At 38.5% G+C, this 18,445-nt stretch overlaps 3 protein-coding genes across 4 annotated transcripts; all 3 read right to left on the minus strand.

Annotated features, from left to right (window-relative positions):
• Window positions 1–1,719: 1,719 nt before the first annotated feature.
• Window positions 1,720–4,994, minus strand: ccna2 (cyclin A2). Its single transcript, XM_026358264.1, has 9 exons — window positions 4,900–4,994; window positions 4,344–4,786; window positions 3,568–3,829; window positions 3,363–3,469; window positions 3,005–3,228; window positions 2,719–2,923; window positions 2,495–2,608; window positions 2,113–2,246; window positions 1,720–2,003 (listed from the first exon to the last, which is right to left on the minus strand). Exons 2-9 carry the CDS (start codon window positions 4,557–4,559, stop codon window positions 1,952–1,954), a joined length of 1,314 nt encoding a protein of 437 aa, XP_026214049.1. The 5' UTR covers window positions 4,560–4,786; window positions 4,900–4,994; the 3' UTR covers window positions 1,720–1,951.
• A 923-nt stretch (window positions 4,995–5,917) lies between these two features.
• Window positions 5,918–11,708, minus strand: bbs7 (Bardet-Biedl syndrome 7). Its single transcript, XM_026358262.1, has 19 exons — window positions 11,266–11,708; window positions 11,101–11,166; window positions 10,935–10,997; window positions 10,650–10,825; window positions 10,361–10,547; window positions 10,186–10,258; window positions 9,985–10,092; window positions 9,745–9,875; window positions 9,531–9,615; window positions 9,242–9,344; window positions 8,919–9,111; window positions 8,712–8,786; window positions 8,549–8,617; window positions 8,240–8,379; window positions 7,895–8,059; window positions 7,563–7,672; window positions 7,388–7,491; window positions 6,771–6,894; window positions 5,918–6,646 (listed from the first exon to the last, which is right to left on the minus strand). The coding sequence occupies exons 1-19, from the start codon at window positions 11,299–11,301 to the stop codon at window positions 6,513–6,515; spliced, it is 2,142 nt and encodes a 713-aa protein (XP_026214047.1). The 5' UTR covers window positions 11,302–11,708; the 3' UTR covers window positions 5,918–6,512.
• Window positions 11,709–12,239: 531 nt separating this feature from the next.
• tmem33 (transmembrane protein 33) lies at window positions 12,240–17,814 on the minus strand. 2 transcript variants are annotated; one of them, XM_026358675.2, is made up of 8 exons: window positions 17,726–17,814; window positions 16,429–16,496; window positions 15,501–15,595; window positions 15,184–15,371; window positions 14,806–14,873; window positions 14,369–14,502; window positions 14,043–14,126; window positions 12,240–13,280 (listed from the first exon to the last, which is right to left on the minus strand). In XM_026358675.2, the coding sequence occupies exons 2-8, from the start codon at window positions 16,474–16,476 to the stop codon at window positions 13,151–13,153; spliced, it is 747 nt and encodes a 248-aa protein (XP_026214460.1). In that variant the 5' UTR covers window positions 16,477–16,496; window positions 17,726–17,814; the 3' UTR covers window positions 12,240–13,150. The 2 variants fall into 2 exon arrangements, with proteins under 2 accessions (XP_026214460.1, XP_026214461.1); XM_026358676.2 differs by having other exon boundaries at window positions 17,719–17,798.
• Window positions 17,815–18,445: the final 631 nt, after the last annotated feature.

Below are 18,445 nucleotides of genomic sequence, written 5' to 3' on the forward strand. Positions count from 1 at the left end.
GGAGCCATTGTTCAAGCAGGTATCCAGCTGGTTATGTTATAGAATTTCCATCTGTTCCCATGGTTTAATCCTCCAGATAATCACCAGAGTACGTTGTCAGTGATAAACCAAACCTGTTGTGAGCGCGTGCGTTGTTTTGGAGCTGTCCATTCTCCTGAGGTGAAATGGAGGAAATCTTTGTGCAGCTGGGCTCTGCTTCCCCTCTCCTGTCAGACTCCTCGCACAAAGCCAGCCTCCCAATTTATCATGAGAGAGAGGGGGAGGGAGCGAGAGATGGCTTTAATGGCATTGGCTGCCTCTACTTCACTTTCACAGGGAAAAATCAAATCCCTGAAGGGTGAGAAGTGAAAAATGTCAGTCCTATTCTGTCATTTATCAGCTGATTAACGTGTAGACATAAAGGCCAACGTGCACAGTTGTTTTTATTGTTGCATTTCCCTACACACACACACACACATACACGTGTCTGAAGTAGCTCAGACTCAAAATTTGTGTTCACAGCATCATCTAAAGCAGTTCTTATTAGATTTGTCCCAAACATTCTTAAAGCCTGTGTGTTAGCAGCACAGACTAGTTTCCAAAAGGATCTTGCAGTTAAATCACCTCTGATGCAACATGCAGATCAGTTTTACATCAATACTGATTTGAAATTCAGATATTGACAAAAGATCAGTTCTAAAGATGTTTATCGTTTCTAAAATCTGTTTAAAACATTTTAAGATCACAAGACTTAGTCTCCAACTTGCACATGCTCCCACAGGGCTATAAAGCATGTAATTTAGCTGCACAATAGATCACTGACATGCTCAACAAGACCAACAGGTCTTAACTAGACCCAAAATAAGATTCAGATCTTCAGAGAGCTTTAGTGGAGCAAATTACACATGGTCTTTGACATGGTAGTGCCTCCAATTTAAAACCCATTAACCTAAATTACTGTACAGATACACAAGCTCAGATGTGTAATTTTGTTGTGGAATTATTCTTTTACCACTGTAAATTACCTTTCAAATCAGAAGTCTAGAGCAGATTCCCATAAAGGGAGTTTAGCCTTTTTCAGACCACAGTAGGTTTGTAGACCTAAGAAAACCTTGCATTATCCCTTTTGGAAGGGGAGAAGGTGGCTTATGTCATGATTGTGGGTCACTAAGGCTCTCAACCCTAATACAGTAAATGAGCACTTAAGGATTTAATACTTTCAGTTTAATCTTCACTTTAATCACTGCATTACACACAAGGTAGTTCACCATTACAAGCTTCAAAATCTAGTTTGACTCTCCAAGTTACATGGTGTAGATCCTTTAAGACTGAGGTCTAGTCAGTCCACTAAAAGTGGCCCTCTGCTGCCCCCATGAGTCCAAAGTGACCATAACAATGTAAAACGTTTACTATAAATGAATTTTATTTACAAGAGCCATAGTTTACAGTGCAGAAGATGACCTGAAGAGCTGTTGACTTCCAAGACATCCATGTAATGAGACAGCTGACTCCATGACAGAGAAAACTTTTTAATCTGCTTCTCATGAGGCCAAATATTTGAAAGTTACACCTCAAAAAAGGTGACTTGGCAAAATGCTTAGATTAACTAAACACCTAAAAGTGGAAAATGCCAGAGCTAAAAGTGTGTCTGGGTTTTAGTACATGCACAGGTCTAGACACTGCAGATCAAATCAGTACGTTTACAGAGCGATAATAAAGACCTCTTCATTTTGTCTGTGATTAAAAGTCAAGACATTAAAACTGCTTGATTAACCAACACAGCTGAAGCATCTGGCATGAATGTGGGTGTTTAGTATATAAAAAATACAATAAAAACTCTAAACATCTAGCTCTACTCCAAGAAGAGCAGGGCATGTTATGAAATAGTGGCACATCATTAAAAAAAATAAAAACACGCACAAGGTAAAAAGACAAGGGGAGAAACTCTACATAGACGAGGGGAAGTGAGGGCTTAGCTCAGCAGCAACTTGGTTGGAGCATCAAGGTTTGAAACTTCAAGGTACCTAGGAAACAAAAGTAGTGTTTAGCACATTTAACCAGGCATGAAAGCCATTAGTTAATGCAGTTCTGGCACTAAAGAACATTTCAACCAACACAAAGCAGTATACTTACTTTTGGCCCTTGTACTTCTCCCGGACAGACTGTTGGGCGTGCTGAGCAGCATTTAGATAAGTTTGGTGCAGATCTTCTACACATGGCATCAGATCTTCTAAGGTGTAGCCAGTCATCTCTGTCAATGAATTTGGCTGTAGAGGACATAATTGTGAATCTTGAAATTCAGAATGAACACCCACCTTTCCTATGAAAAGTTGAAATCCAGAAAATGTCCAAACTAGTGTATTTGCCAGATTCTCATTTAGGTTTAAAAAAAAATCTAAAGATGAAAACTGCCAGCTTGTCAGAACCCACAAAAGACTCTTCAATTTACTCAATTCTAGGAACCAAGAGAAGATCTAAATAAACCTTAAAGGCAAATCTTTGCACCTAAACTTACCCATGAGCCTCCATTCACTGTGTTGCTTGCCAGTATGTAGGCTGCAGCTGCTGTCTGTGATGGCAGGTACTTCAAGAAGGGGTCTGAATCAACCAGACTGAGCTCCCCAAGATACTAAAAAGGAACAGAAGAGTCTGAGCTATATGCAAAGATGTGGACTGAACAATCTTTCTAAACATCATGATGTAGCCACAGATTCATTGTATTCATTTTTGTATGCTCACCATTGCCAGACTCTCCACCTGTTTGTTAACAGAGTGATTGAGGAAGTACTGGGTGAGAAACTGATTGATTGTTGGTGCTGCCAGATCAAAGGAGAGCACTTTAAGCACCAGATGTTCCATTCTTAACACTTGCTTCTTGGTGTAGGTGTCATCTGTGATGTAAACAAACTCTGCAACCTCTGGGGGGTAGATTTCTTCAAATTTCCTGCATTTAAAAATGAAAGTAATCAGTCAGAACCATCTTTATATACATTTTGTAATTGGACTAACAGGAGTTGACACATACGAAGCCAGCAGCATAGCAGCTGTTCCAACCAGCTGAAGCTTCCCCCTCAGGACAGACATTGAAGACAGGAAGCGATCAATGTAGTTGACTGCCAGATAAAGGGTTTCATTCTGGAGCTTGTACTCTTCTCCAACTTCAACCAGCCAGTCTACCAGGATGGCTCTCATGCTGTTGGTAATGTCTGGTTGCTTCTTCATGTAGCCTGCTTTGGGCCTGGTTTTTACCTGTAGGCAACAACATCATTAGAGACTCCAAGTGCATAAAAGTTCAGATTGAAAGCATTTTTAAAAATATGCTTAAAACCTTATAGTATACAGCTGTATGTTTTCAAGTAAGCAAATACAGTAGCTCTTCTCACCTCCATTTCCCTCAGGTACTTGTGGATTTCAGCAGCATATTCTGGGACCTCGTTAACATTGACAGGTTTCTCCTCCCCCTCCACCACAGACATGTCCATGGGAGAGTCTGCAGAAAGAGTTTATATTTAGTGACAAATCAACTACATGTACATCTGTGTGTTACAAAAGCATGTGTCATGAAATTCTGCCAAGACTACAACCCACCAAAGCTAACATCCATCGCTGATGGAACATCAAGGGTAGCAAGAGGTTGTCTGAGCCGTGCCACAGCATTGTTGATTGTTAAAGGAGAGTCTTCAGTAATGGTCTTGGATTTCACAGGTTCAACCACCTGCTGTGGCTTCTTGGTGCAGGCACCTTCAGGCTCATCCACATGGATCTGGAAGGAGGGCTGCTTGCAGGGGGGCTTTTCATAGCAGCTTTTGCCAAAGTCTTCATTTTTACAAGACAAGGGCTGTGAAGATTCCTGTACAGATTTTTGAAAAATAATTTACACAACTAAATTATGCATGGAGGTAGCATAAAAACATGACTGTTGCACAAAACACTATATGAGGACAAATAAGTTGTGGCAGATACGTTTATATTCCATTAGAACTGTTGAGCTTGTGTTTCATATTAGCTCAGCTGATATTAAAAGGGGGAAATCTTCCACTTATTATTAAATTGCAAATGTGGGCTGTGATTGAAGCCACTGAATAAAGCAGCAAAATTAAAGTAACGCTCAGGATGATATTAAAATGGCGGACTACAGGGACAACAGCGTTAGGAGTCGTTAGTCAATAGATTAGTGACTTCATAAAGAATCAGATCAAACTTATCCATAAAGACACTTTATATAAAGATTGTAATGTTATTGCACATAAGAAAACGTGAAATATTGCCTCCAAAACATACAATGGCACCGCATGTAACTAGTCATCATTAGCAAACACTAGCTGGAGGCAGGCGGACTACTTAGCATAGTTACCCAAACCTACCTGCTTTGTGCCGCGCTGATTCTGGCTTTTGCTCCGCTGGTTGTTCTGCAGGGCTCCGAGGACGGTTCTGTTGGACGCTTGTTTCGGAGGATGGTTCTCCTGGTTTTCGTTCGCAGCAGCTCGGGGTTTTAACGAGCCCCTCAGTCGTGACAGCATATTCTCCTGGTTGTGATACTCACTTGCCGCGCCGCTCTGTCCTCTGTTAGCTCCTGACATGTTTCCCCCTCAAACTACAAGCTCAGTCTCTCGCCCGCTTTGTTACCGAGACGCTGCTGCTGCTGTTGTTTGCTCTTGTTTGTCAAAAACCTCCAACGAGTTTTAAAGATCACTTTCTGACGGTTATATCCAGGCTAGCATTAGCTGCTACCTAGCCGAGGAGGTTTACAGAACCGTCCAGTCAAAACTAAACTGTTGAGATGGCAACGACACTTGGAATTGCAGTGCTAAGAACAAAGAACACAAAAACAAAAATGCACAAGTGGCGATTCAATAGCTACAGCCTGAAAATACGTACTTTTAAGTGTCCATACTGTTGAGTTTCGTAGCCAGTACCGACCTGCTGCTAGCATCCGTCCATCACAGAGAAACATGAGCGACGCTGCTTTCTCTCAGTTCAAGTAGCCCGCGAGGATTGAAACGGGCCAATCACAGGACACGCACGTAGTGACGCAGGAGCGTTACGAGAGCCGAAAAGGTCCAAACTTCCTGTAATTACAAATTCAAAACCGGTTTGACAGAACAAGGCGAATGTGGCTCCACCAGGCTGAGTGCACAATAACAACTGCTGCACGATGTACTTTGCGCCTTTCCTGTGTCCTCTATGCATTTTATTTAATTTAGCAGCTACTTGACTTATGATGGACTAATCGTTTATTCATTTAAAAAAAAAGAGTACACAAAGTCAGCACACCTAAATGAGGAATTAGATGCCTAAAAACAGAAATACCATTTATAATTCTTTTCTCACACTGAAGTACTATATATAGTGCATGCTCTAAAATTTACTTAAAGCACAAAATTGCATTAACAATGTATTTCAACCGTTACTACATTTAATACTTTTGATAACATAACTGTGCAAGTCTAGTCCAGATTTGTTTAAATCACTTTTATTAAAAAACAAAACAAATAAATACACAAATAAACATTATTTTGTTGTCTTAATGGCCTGTGCTTCACCACATTCAATTTGCAATAAAATAATCAATGTTCTATTAAAGTGCTGGATATATGCTACAAAGCTGAATGATCTGTGTAGAATATGATGTATGTATATATTTACAATTGGGCTTGAGTGGTGGCTACTAAATGAATGACTGCACACTACTTGTGTTTGGTTCAACTAACCCATTACTTAACAAAATGAGAGAAATACATTTCTTTTGGCTAAATGTTGTGTTGAGTAATACACAGTGGCAAGAAAAAGTATGTGCAGGTTTTGGAATTTCATTTTTCAACCAATAATTAATTCCAAAGGTTCACATACTTTTTTCACTAGCACTATAAGATTTATATGGTTGTTCTCAAAGACAGGAAAGATCAGAATTTAGTTTGTTTTACTATTTTAGGCACATTATATTTGTTAATATTCTTGACTTAGATGAAGATCAGATCAGGTTGACATACTTTTTATTGCCACTGTAAATTATGGTTCAAAGTCTTATATGGGTTTTCCTTACTAAAGAATTTCATAATCCCAGTAAACTTTCTTCACTTTACTTTCCAACACAATCTTAAATAATAAACCTTTGAATTACAGGTTACAAATAAGATTTTATTTCAGGAGGAGGAGCTCACAGTTCTATTATATCTATAATACACAAACATGTAAACTTCCCATGTGATTTTGAATGGGAAATTTCTAGTTGCACAGATTTTAAATCTCAACCAAAGCTCAGCCACTAATAAAAAGAGGAACTCGCACCATTCTGACAGTGCCTTGAAGTGGCTGATTAACCACAAGCCTTGTTGTTAGACACCGTTTTTAGATTCCAATATGTATTTAAATATTGTACACCATATTTAGGACAAACTGCATTTAGGCAACAGTATAAGTACTAACAGTGACTTCTAGTAACTAGCATTAAATAAATCTTTTGTATTTACAATACAAAAATAGCACAAATAAAGACCCCTACTAACAATAAATAAAAACCCTCCGATCTCTCATCATGCCTCATTGAAAAAATCTAACAGGGAATTTAAGTCATAATTATCGAGTATCTCCAATAATGAGGACACTTTGGTTTTCACATTCTGGCCTTTGAACTTGAATTTGTCGATGAAGAGATCAGTGATCATTCCTACAGGAAAGAAAAAGAAACAACAATATTATTACTTCAACAAGCTTAATACTTGAAGGATGTGTGTATGAATCACTAGCATGAAAACAATGATAACGATAAGCCAAAAGTGACAATTAAATACCGTAAAGCCTTTCGAGATGTGCCGGCTGCTTCTTGTACTCCTCAAGGAGATTAGCCGACTCATCCAAGATTTTGCGATACTCTGGAATGAGGAAATCAGCATTTCCCTCATGAACCTGAAGCTCCTGCAAATCAGATGGAAAGAAGAGTGGTGGTTAAGAAGAGCTGAACGTAGGCATCTTCTAAAACTCTACTGTGGGGGTTAAATCTTCTACAGAAGATACCGAGAAAAACAAATTCAAATCTATAAAATCCACACTGCACACAAATTGTATTCAGCATTTAATGTATTATCATTATCTTTATAGTGTATCTTTTGAAGTAAGTATTGTTTGCATAATACAAGCAGGCTGCAAAGTACAGTATTAACAGTATTTCTAAAAAGTAGTTGTTAGTTTTTTGAGCTGCTCTTGGAGCAAATTAACTTCAGATTTTCCTGCAGTGAACAACTTCCACATCAAGGAATAGGGAATATTGTCAATCAACAGGACATCTTAAGTGTTCAGAGTATAAACTTTGGCCACAGTGATGTGTTCTCATTCTCAGATCCTCACATTAAACTCAGATCCAGTTTAAATAAAAAAAATATTATTAGCAGAAAAAGAAACAAACACTTACTTTCAGTGCATCGATGAGTTGAACTTTTCTAGCCAGCAACAACTGATACTCCAGCTTTGGATGTATCATCTTAAGGGTGTGGCTCACAGAGTCATCGTTGATATCTGGAAGAAAAATCAACAACTAAGCACAATTTAATTCACTTCAGACACTTCAGAAAACACAGTATACCCACCATATGAAATGTTCAGATTGATTTTCTTCTTGGTAGCTTCTTTAGAGAGGACGTCACTGAGTATGGAGATGGTTGAAATGTTGTCTGACCTGAAGTGACCCTCTCCTTTGCTAAAATTTGAAATAATAATAGTTTCATTACAAGGAGACTTTAACACACATCTCAACTTAAGGCTCAAATAAGCAGTTTTTTTTGCTAACATATAAAAAAAATTCAAGCTTTTAGCAGCATCATAAAGAAACAAACATTGAATTTACATTTCAGCTGATTAACCTGATCTCTCTATGAACTTACAGTATGTGCATGCCTAGTCTTAGCGGGATTGCATTTACCAGTAGGTTGCTTCAAGCTGTGTGCCAAGGAAGGTGTTGTGGAAGTAGAAAGTGATACTTTCTCCAGCTGGTGTTTTCTCAGGGACTTCAGGCAAACAGAAGACAACCCAGGCGTGGATCTCTGCAAAACTGAACTGTCCCACCAGACTGAGTCTGTTCATGGGTCTGAAGGGCAGGACAGGAAATAAAATAATAAACAAAGATTCTTTATGAGGCCACAACAATGACAAAAAGCGAACCCTAAATCTACACAATTAGAATCCACTTTATATCTGAAGAAAAACACAATTTTCTAAATCCAATTCAGTCCAAATTCCATTTTGCATTTTTAGTTTCAGGCCTTACCTGTCTTGGTCTATGCTGTGAGTCCGCTGGTGGAGGGACAGAGGTTTGATCTGATACTGGCGGACTTGGCAGGTCTTAGGTTGCAGTCTGGGGGTAACGTACGCCTGCAGGGTTCCATATTGTCCCTCAATAGACCTCACCTAGGACAATAATTTGCAATAGTTTTCTAAATATATATATATCCATAATTTAAAGTTGTGATGCAGTGAGTACAATAAACAATTGAGAACCGTCGGTGATACTATCACACTCACAATGCCACAAATGATTTCTATTTTATTTAAATACCCTGGATATGCACTTTTTTACCTTGAGTTCAAGTCGGGTAGTATTAGCCTGACATCTGTATGTGGCCAGGAGGAAGTTCCCATTAGGCTGCTGAAAACAAAATAAAAGAGTCAGGTCTGTGGGAGCAGCAGCAGAGTCGTGACTGTTTTATACAGTATGTGTAGAAAGAATTTACATGGCTCACCTCAGAGTCACATTCACTGAAACTGACAACAGCTGAATTCTTATCCACGTCCAACAGGTCTATTGGAACATCACTCTGCACAAAAGAGTAGTTTTCAAGTTACAGTATTTTCTGCATGTTTATGTCAGCAACTGGGAAAATGACTATACAAAGGGGTTCCTAAGCTCAAGTTCTGCTATAACATCACATATGAAGTACTGGTTTTACCTGAAGCAGTAGATTATCGATAGCAGTCTGCACCTCCAGAGTGAGGCTGTAGCTTGCATCATCCTGGCAGAGAGTGAACTTGTCATTGATGCTGAAGACAGGCACAGCAGAGACAGCTGTGCTCGACTGGGAGATCTGCTGGTACTGCTCACGCCCCTGCAAGACCTTTAGCTGCAGCTGCTCCAACTCTGCTCTAGAATTGACCGCAACAATATCACCAGATTTATTTTGAAACAGTACTTGAACTAGTGTAACAAGTGAAATACACCAATGGTACAAAAATATAATGTATGATGTGAAATAAAGTACAATTTTTCTGATACCTGAGGGCTTCTACTTTAGACTGGGTCTCCTTACTCATTCTGACCTCATCTCCAGGGCCAGCCTCAGCCTTCTGGGGCTCAGTGGTCAAACCAGTCACCCATCCTGTAGGAGGTAGTGGCAGTAGTGAATATCACATCCTTATTTACTATTCCCCTTAAATAGTGACTTTTGAGTTTTAAGTAACCCATGGAAGATGATAACAGTATATTTCTCTCATCAAAATGAAGTTATTTATATGGAGTTACAGGCACTTTTTGTCTCTCTGGTTTTATTGTTTTAAAACCTAACCTGTGTAAGTGGCAGTCAAAACTTCATCATAAGTTTCTTTCCCCACACAACCACCCTGGATGGAGGTCACACTCTCAGACAACACCTGTAATCATGAAAGAGAGTAACCATTGACTATTAATGATCAGCATCAATTAAATATGTTTAACCAAAAATGAATGGATAATATATAAAACATAATACTCCACATTTGATGAGTGGTGCTATAACTCACATGCTCAAAGCGTAATGTGGGCTCATTGTTGCTGTCAAAACCATAGACTTCGACCGTCCCATCATCCCTGCCCACTAGGATGTCGTTCACTCCATCTCCAATAATGTCGTAAGTGTCAATGCAAAGAATTCCTGATGAGAGACAGAAAGATACAAATCTAGCATGTTGGAGCATCCGTAAAACAACGACGGATTTGTGTATTATTATCACTGTAAAGGTTATAACCTTTACATACAGTACCTCCTCTTTTTTTGTCATTATCAATCTCCCATTTGGTCGCAGCTGAGCGTTCACCAACTTGGACTAATCCCATTTTTCCATCTGTGGTTCCATAGAGAATTTCCTCTCCTGTGCAAAAATATTGTCATTGTGTTAGACCTAAGTTGTGTGAAGCAGTACAATGTTTTTAGTTCTATGAATCACACAAAGAGGTTAACTTGCCTCCCTCTTTGCTGTACAGTTCCAAGACAGATGGAGGGCCAGGAACTTCAATGTCATAGGCAAGTTCAGATCCCTAGAGAATAAAATAAACAACAGCAACAAAAAAAACTTACTTTGACTGTTTGATATAGTACATAATACTTATCAAAGTTAGAACAGTATGAGCTCAGTGCACCTGCAAGACTCTGAGAACCCGATCTTGGCAAGCGAGAACTGGAGCAGGACGAGTAAGGTTTTCTGAGGACAAACAAGTGATATCGTTGATTTTGTCACCAGAAAGGTAATAGTCCTGATCCTTGCAGTCACAGTAGTGGTTGTAGATGTAACTTGCACACACAAAAAGGTCAGCGCCTGAGACATGCCTGGAAAAGAAATTGCCAACATTGCTCAGTAGAATAAAGATCACACAGTTGTGCACAAGGCAGTCAAGAGTTGTTAACTAAAATAAGGAAAGTATATCTTACATTGCGTTTATGGTCTCAGTGAGGTTGGCTTCAAACGTCAGGAACTGTTTGCCTTTCTTGGTGAATCCTCTCACCTGAGAACCAGAACAGATAAAGATCTTCTCCTGTGGAGTTCCCACAGCTCCTCCAAGGTCCATTCTAGTTATCTTTTGCCCCGGGAGTGTTTTGAACACGGGCTGAGAGACAGCGAGTCAAATTTCTTGACGTTAGAATCCTTTGATTGAAAATCAACAAATGTAGGGCGCGGTGACTGTACAACAATCCCAGCTCAATCAAAACACTCACCACTGCCTCTCCCTTCTTCATTCCAAAACACGTTAGTATACCATCGTGATCAGCAATAGCAACCTAAAACAAACAGATGCAATTATTTTTGACGGCATTCTCGTTTTACCTTTAGTGCACATATTTGCACAGTACTGCAGTTAAAACACTGTAAACAGTTCAGTACCTTCTGGGTTGCCTTTTTTCCTAAAGCTGGAAGTAGTCTCATAGTTTTCTGGGATGTTACACCAACCTGAAGGGACAAAATGATATAACCATGAGGAAAAACAGCTAACTACGTGACTGAAATAAAAAATCTGTTACATTAAAGTGCACTATACATATACATTACCTGCATGTAGTCAACTCGATTTAAGTGAATCTCCATCTTCTGTCTACACTGTGTATCTAATCCTCAGGGGCAAAAATGTCCAAATCTTCCGGGTAGGTAAACTACAGAAGCTACTAGTTGCAGTCCTCTGTAGCCATTTTCCGTTCAGAATCGCAAAACGACACGACAGTAGTGAGAAAGTAGGACTGGGATTATCTAAAGCAAGGAGATTAGCTCGACGTGCTAACGTTAGCTAGCAAGCTAATTGTCTAACACGATTTAATCGCACGCCAACTGTCAAATCTGATGAACAGAAAATATCTTTAACAAAATGTAACGTTAATGAGCGACATAAAAAAACATGATAATAACCACGGTCTGTTTATATTGTAAAGTCGAACTGGAATCACCCTTTAACGAGTATTAGACATAAACACAAAACGTTAGCGACCACATTCTGAACCAGAGAGCGCAGCATGTTGCTAATAGCAACGCTGCTGCCGTAACAAACAGTGACACCATTGGCTAAGACTGACCGACATATGTTGAAGCTGAGTTCTGATTGGATTTAGTATTAACGCTAAACTACCAGAGGCTTAATGCGTCTACACGTATATTTAGCCTAAATTGTTAAAGGTTAACAAAATAAGTTTTAACAAAAATATGGCGAACGTTTTAGTTAAATACCAGCAATAGCACAGTTTATAAATAATCAGGAACAAAAAGACGTGCTGTATCAATATATAACTGGTGCACTGACCATCCCCTGCACAACATGCTGATGGACCAAGTAGCTGCACTGGACTCACACTTAAAAGATGCAGGAGATGCTTCAACCCCACAGCCATCAGGCTCTACAACACCCTAGCCAACAGAAGATGATTAATAACTACTTCTACTTTCTTTATCTACAAGACTACCTGGATTTTCCTTCATATATTAATAAGGTTTATTGTATCTTAAACAGAAGCTGTGATTAATTCAAACCCAACATATTACTATAATATTTTATTGATTTATTAAAGAGATTTTATTCTTGTCATAAAAATGTGGTTTGTCTGTAGGTAAATAAACACATTTAACATGGCAGAAAAATAAATCACAGCATGCAGTAAGCCAGACATCTATGATAACAAATAAATGAAGCTAATTCAAAACAGTTTCCAAACTGAAAAACAAGGTCAGAATGTATTTGAAGCATGACATATTTTGTGCAATTAATGTCAAACAGAAATTCTACACCAAAATGACATGTACCATACAATAGTCTAATACAGCAGATATCTTGTTTCTCAATTCAACACCCATTTTGACATCATACTTACATTAAAACAGTGAGTTGATGGCATTGATAGAACAGATTTAATTTTAGGCATTTAGACAATTCGGGCAGCTTTGTACATAAAAAGAAAACTGGACCAGGTAGAAACTGCAAACACACCTTCATCCTACAGCCATCCAAGAACAACATGATTAAAAAAAAAACAAAGAACATTTGTAATTATGTATAAGAACATCTTAAGTTACTAATCTCATAATGTTAATGTTTCATTACAGAATCAGCTATTTTCATGAATAAATAAAAATATAAAAGGAAAGCTGATCCACAGAACACAGCTGATGTTTACTGTGCTCCTTTCAGTGATCGTAACAAACTGAGGGATGTCCACCGCTTGAATGAGGTCACATTAAGAAGATGGGAAAAGAAATATCATGAGAGTTCAGTGCATCACTGGCTGCTCTTCAAGTGTAATCAAATATACAGAAATGTTGGAGAACAGACTTTAAAGTTGACATTCAAAAACAGTTCCTTCTGTTGATGGCATTGTCTTTTCCCATCAAGTTTAAGTCACATCCTAAATGGTGGAAAACAAAACATAAAAAATAAAATGTTTATGTAGCGTAATCAGACTCCTGTGGGGGCGAGGCGACTAATGAAGGCGATACTATTGAGGCACATCCTCCTGAAGAAGGCGGGACAGGCAGGCTTCATGATGAAGTGCTCCAGAAGAATTCGCAGCTCTGTGAACAAGGTGCTGAGATGGAAACAGATTCTGTTTAATATCTTACTCCAGTTTTTGTTTTGTTATTTCTGAATATCAGGCAGTGAGATAAACACAAATCATCTTTAAAAGTCTGCAAACTTCTAGTCAACTTATTTTACGAACTATACTGCAAACACAAACACAAAAAAGGTTATTTTTATTTACCCGTTTAAAAATTAAACATTACTACTAATTAATTATTAGCAGCTCATCTCATTTTCATTTTAGTCCTTACGTTTTAACTAGTTTCATTTTTTATATCTGCTCGGCTGCATCAGTGTAAGTGCAACACAAAATTATATTCTGTTGGTTGACAGTATATTATTATGTTTCATGATTAAAACATGTAGAACAGCGTGATCAATTCTGCATTTTGATGCTTGCTCTAAATGACAGACGATGTAATAGGGGTATTGTGCCTCCATTACCGGCATCTATGGCATTTCTATAGTGCAACTTGTTCTTTTTGGTCAATGTAATGCAAATTGTAGTTCATCTGAACTAATGCTGACTGATAATAGCTGTCAAGAAAGTTCTAGTTCTCAAGGATGCAAGGTACAGACATTTCTTTGGCTTATGCCCTGGTGTATAGTTTACCTTGGTTAAGCAGGAATAAAATTAATACATATTTAAAAAGTTCATAAAGTTCAGACACCCTGCTGGGACTGGTGTTGCAGCAATTACAGATGACTTCTGTTACATTAACATAAATAAATATTATCTGTGATTATACAGTACTTTTCAACATCTTACCGGCAGTATGGGTTTCTTCTGGATGTGTAGCGCAGAGTGAGGAATCGATAGTAAATGAAAGGCAGCAGCAAGCTTCCCTGGCCACTGGGAAACAGAATTGACAATTTGTTTGCATTAATTTAAATACAACCTGCATTGTGTAATAGTAAATTTCGGCAAAGCCCTCTGTTGGATCACAGGTCAAACTACATGGAAAAAAAACTACTTTTAGTAGTAAATTCTAAAGCGGTTATTCCAGTTTGAATATTGACTCCCCAGCACATACAGCAGCACCACACACACCACATCTACCACTGTGTAGACATGTAGATAAAAGATCTGCATACCTGAAGAGCATGAAAACAGTGGCTGGCATCAAGAAGATCTCATTACATGCAATGAACTTCAGGATGTTCTGCTGATTGGATGTTAGTTTGTCCAGGAGGTTTCTGACAAACATGAGGCTGTTGGGGCCCACTGACTGTAGAAAAAAGCAAAACAAAAATGTCAGTAGCTGAGAACAAAGCTGCAACATTTCAGTAATGAATTTACATGAAATCCCAAAGCAAATGAAGGGTACAGGAGAACCACATCAATCATCAGCTTTTATTAGATTTTTTTTGGCTGAATCTGGGTCTCTGAGCAATGGCTGGTTGATTGATTCCGCAATTAAAACACCATTTGGCTGGTGGCAATGTTTCAGTGCTCTTCAAACTACTTTCTGTTGTACATTTTTATAAATGGCATTAAAAGTCACAGCAGGTGATTGCTGCCCCACACTCACATCAAGGACTTTCTTTGTGTAGGTAGTAGCATGAAGCAGGGAGAAGAGGAAGACTGGGAAGATGCTCACTGGAAAGTGTGTTAAGGATCAACAAAACCATAAAACCATCAAGATAATGTATTTCAGCTACTGGTGCCACATAATTAATAATGACACATGATCATACTTAGAATTATGTGATTTGGTGATACAGAAGCATTTGTTATATTATGAATCATCTTGAAAGTACAGTGCATCATGCACTTTCACATGACACTGATGACAACCACTGAATGAGTCTGTGTCAGTGGACAGATAATCACTGTAGCACCTAAAATAATAGCACGTCTTTCATTACACCTCTTTTTGTTTCCCTGTATTTTAAGGTCAAAAGGATACTTGTGATGGGGTATGAGTTGACCAGGATGAGTGAGTAGAGGAGATAATGGCAGCTATCCTCCTGAAGAGCCTGGGCCAGGAAAGCTCTACTCAGCTGGAAGCGTGGAAGTCTTTGATGCAAGCGAAGGGCACTGGTGAGGGCGTTGGCTAACAAAGCTCTCTGATAGAAGTTTGCAGCTGCATAGGGTCTGAAACAAACAAGCAGACACAATTTTTGTGACATCTACCTAAGAAGGCAGAAGGACAATGTTGAAATATGGTTTTTAATCTAACAAAGCCTTATGAAATCCTGTCTTTTTACCACTGATGGTACTCACCCTAAAATCGGTAGAATAAACATTATGGAGCAGTAGACAGTGAAGAGTCGTGACAGCCACATTGCAGTTTCCAGCTTGTTGCTCATTAGAAATTGCTATGAAAGAACAGAGTTTTAGGCATATAAAGGTCAGAACTATGATACACAGTGTTGAACTTGCTCCATTACTAATGCTATAACAACATGGGTGATGGACATGCAGCATTAACTGTGCTAGTTGTTTATTCTCAAAACTAATTTACTGAAAGGCTCAGGCTGTCTCAAAATAGACCAGCCAAACTAGAAAACATTTTTGTCAGGAAACAAGACGCAGCTGAAACTTATTAAGGATCCTGCTGTTTCAGCATCTCCTATCGAAGGTCTTTTTATTTCAGGGTCTACGTAAATGTTCTAGTTAGAATGCATAGAGAATTAAATAAATATTGTAATGATATATTATAGAATAATCAAATGAATACATCAGAGACATTAATGATGATGCTGAAGTGAAAACATAAAATCCAGATTTGACAAAAAACTAAAACAAAACTATAATTTAAACTGTAAATACTGAGGTGTCCCACAAAGTTTGGCAATTGTCATATGTGATATACATGGCTTGACATTAACCTTTTTGTTCACCAGAACTGCTCACAGCAAAAACACTGGAGGTAGATGTAACTTGATAGTATGCTTTTTTTAGACTCTCCTTGTTAGGTAAATACCCACATACTGCAGTCTATACTCGGTGCGTCTAATGCAGGTTTTCTCTTATTTTGCATCTTAAGACAAATTTCAAATAACCACCATCAGAAAGATCCCTGTAGAGCCAGTGACAATGTACCATTATACAAATGTTAATTTTCTTTGTGCAAAGAGTTAGTAGAGTGCAACAAAAGGGTGAGAAATAATTGCAAGATCTATCTCTGTAGGTCAAAAAGATAACTTACCACAGGCCCTAGCTGGGGAGGAGGGCTTTGTTGGTTTGTATCAGCCATATTTGCGAAGGTTGGTCTTTCTGTAGAAGAGAGCAGTCATGAAGCATTACCCAGTAGGAGTTAGGACTAACTCACCATTAACACAAACTTTCCACTAGTCCCACAGCAACTATGTATGCTTTCAATTCAGTTAAATTAAAATAATTAAAAAACAAATAATTCATTCATAGAACAAAAATCTTATAAAACTTGTTGAAGAGCACATATTCATTTTTCACCATTAGCAAGAGGTTTGACAAAGTTAACCTTGTATTTACATTTTTATAAAAACGACACCTTATGTCAGGGAAAAACATTTTTGCTGAAATGTCAGATTTGTGTCATTGAACAACATTGAGGAAAAAACATTTTCTACTCTCAATTTTAGACCGACTGAGGGTTTAAGAAGATTCTAAGGGGCATTTTTGACAATATTTTCTGTATGACATGACTTGACTTAGCTCTGTATAGCAAGATTTAATCAGAAACTTATTGGACACTGGAGATGACCACACATTTGTTAGATATTAACTAAGTTGAGCATAAAGAGAATGTGGCTTTTAAACCTCTTTTGGTCATTACTGCTAAATATACTCAGTCCTCACAGTCATAACTGAAACTCCACAAAAAAGGACTGAGGACACTCACACTTCCAGATGTAGCTAGTGAGTATGGATGTACTGGAGTATCTGCCCGCAACCTCATTCAACACAACTAATATTATCTTTCAGATACGAGAACACTTCCCACTTGAATTGAAGTCCTCACAAACCTTGTGCTAACACAGGGAAACTAAATCCACTGTTTTTGTGAGTGTTACGCTTGTAGATTTCCTGCCATTGCTCATTGAAGAGGAAGATGTATTAGCTCACCTAGCTTAAGCTAGTTTGAGACGTGGCTAAGTAAATGACTAAGCTAAACGTCATCTTACCTAAAGAAAGACCGATACTAAAACAAATAAGTAATCACTCACGGGCGATTAAAACATATAAAGAACCAGAGAGAGACTTTTAAAAGTACCGTATTTAATTTGTGCTAATGTAGCAGCTGAGGTTAGCAGCGGCAGGTGGGTCTAGAATATTCCGTTACCATCGTTACTAGCATGTTGGCTACCAGAGCAGCTAACGTTAGCTACCTAGCTTCCCTGGTATTATCACCGTTAACGTTAGCTGCCTGGCTGTTGAGTGCAGGGTTTTGATGCCCGTACAGCATTAACACTCTGATTACTGATAACAGACATATGATAACTGTAATACAACCTACAGCTTACCGATGTCTCAGCGTCGAGGTGCTGCGTTGCACGCTAGCTTAACCGTGACAGATTTCTGATCACTACGTAAATGATCAGGTGACCTTCGGGGCGAGAAGACAAAGAACTCTCGCGATGTTTTAGATCTGGCGCATACTCAATACTCCCCTCTAGTGGACGCTCAGTTAAACACAACAAGCTCCACCAGTGATGGTGAAGAACTCAGATAATCAAAGAAATAGTCAATTAAAAGTCAAATTGCATTTGCATAATGTATATATATAATATTATATTGACTATTATTTTATGAGTCGATGGTTTATACAATAATCACATAGAAAGACAAATGCCCATTAGGTTTGCAGAGGAGGTACTTGTTGGTTTAACTAAGTAAACGATGCTGTGAAGATCCACAGAGCTGCACTGAAGTTATTGTGCTCAGTGAGCTATGAGCCAATTTGAGAATCACATGTGAAGACTGAAAAACCTGCACAGCGCGCCTGCGCAAAGGTTAACGCCCATGCTTGTCCATCAGAGATTCTTCCGTCTCCTCTTTCATAAGTTTCCAGCTGTTCATTGGTTATATTTCTGTCCAGTACACCATTACACTCTCTGCTAATTTGCAGATCATTTCAATATTTGTCAAAATATTTCCGTCTGTGCTCCTCTTTTTGTACAAATTACATGCTTTACTCATTTAAACGTTATTTGCTGTGCTACCACAAGAGGACGCAGTCGACC

The sequence above is a fragment of the Anabas testudineus genome, chromosome 10 (assembly GCF_900324465.2).
Source record: "Anabas testudineus chromosome 10, fAnaTes1.2, whole genome shotgun sequence".
In the NCBI taxonomy this organism is placed as follows: domain Eukaryota; kingdom Metazoa; phylum Chordata; class Actinopteri; order Anabantiformes; family Anabantidae; genus Anabas; species Anabas testudineus.

Excerpts from the sequence above, each read along its gene's own strand:
- ccna2 (XM_026358264.1), bottom strand. The coding sequence starts at position 4,559 with ATGTCAGGAGCTAACAGAGGACAGAGCGGCGCGGCAAGTGAGTATCAC. Across the intron at positions 3,229-3,362 it reads AGTACCTGAGGGAAATGGAG|GTAAAAACCAGGCCCAAAGC; the intron begins GTGAGAAGAGCT and ends TGTTGCCTACAG. Across the intron at positions 2,609-2,718 it reads AGGTGGAGAGTCTGGCAATG|TATCTTGGGGAGCTCAGTCT; the intron begins GTGAGCATACAA and ends GTTCCTTTTTAG.
- tmem33 (XM_026358675.2), bottom strand. The coding sequence starts at position 16,476 with ATGGCTGATACAAACCAACAAAGCCCTCCTCCCCAGCTAGGGCCTGTG. Across the intron at positions 15,372-15,500 it reads TTTATTCTACCGATTTTAGG|ACCCTATGCAGCTGCAAACT; the intron begins GTGAGTACCATC and ends TGTTTGTTTCAG. Across the intron at positions 13,281-14,042 it reads AGAAGAAACCCATACTGCCG|CACCTTGTTCACAGAGCTGC; the intron begins GTAAGATGTTGA and ends TTTCCATCTCAG.
- bbs7 (XM_026358262.1), bottom strand. The coding sequence starts at position 11,301 with ATGGAGATTCACTTAAATCGAGTTGACTACATGCAG. Across the intron at positions 8,060-8,239 it reads CACAGCATAGACCAAGACAG|ACCCATGAACAGACTCAGTC; the intron begins GTAAGGCCTGAA and ends CCTGCCCTTCAG. Across the intron at positions 6,647-6,770 it reads ACATCTCGAAAGGCTTTACG|GAATGATCACTGATCTCTTC; the intron begins GTATTTAATTGT and ends TCTTTCCTGTAG.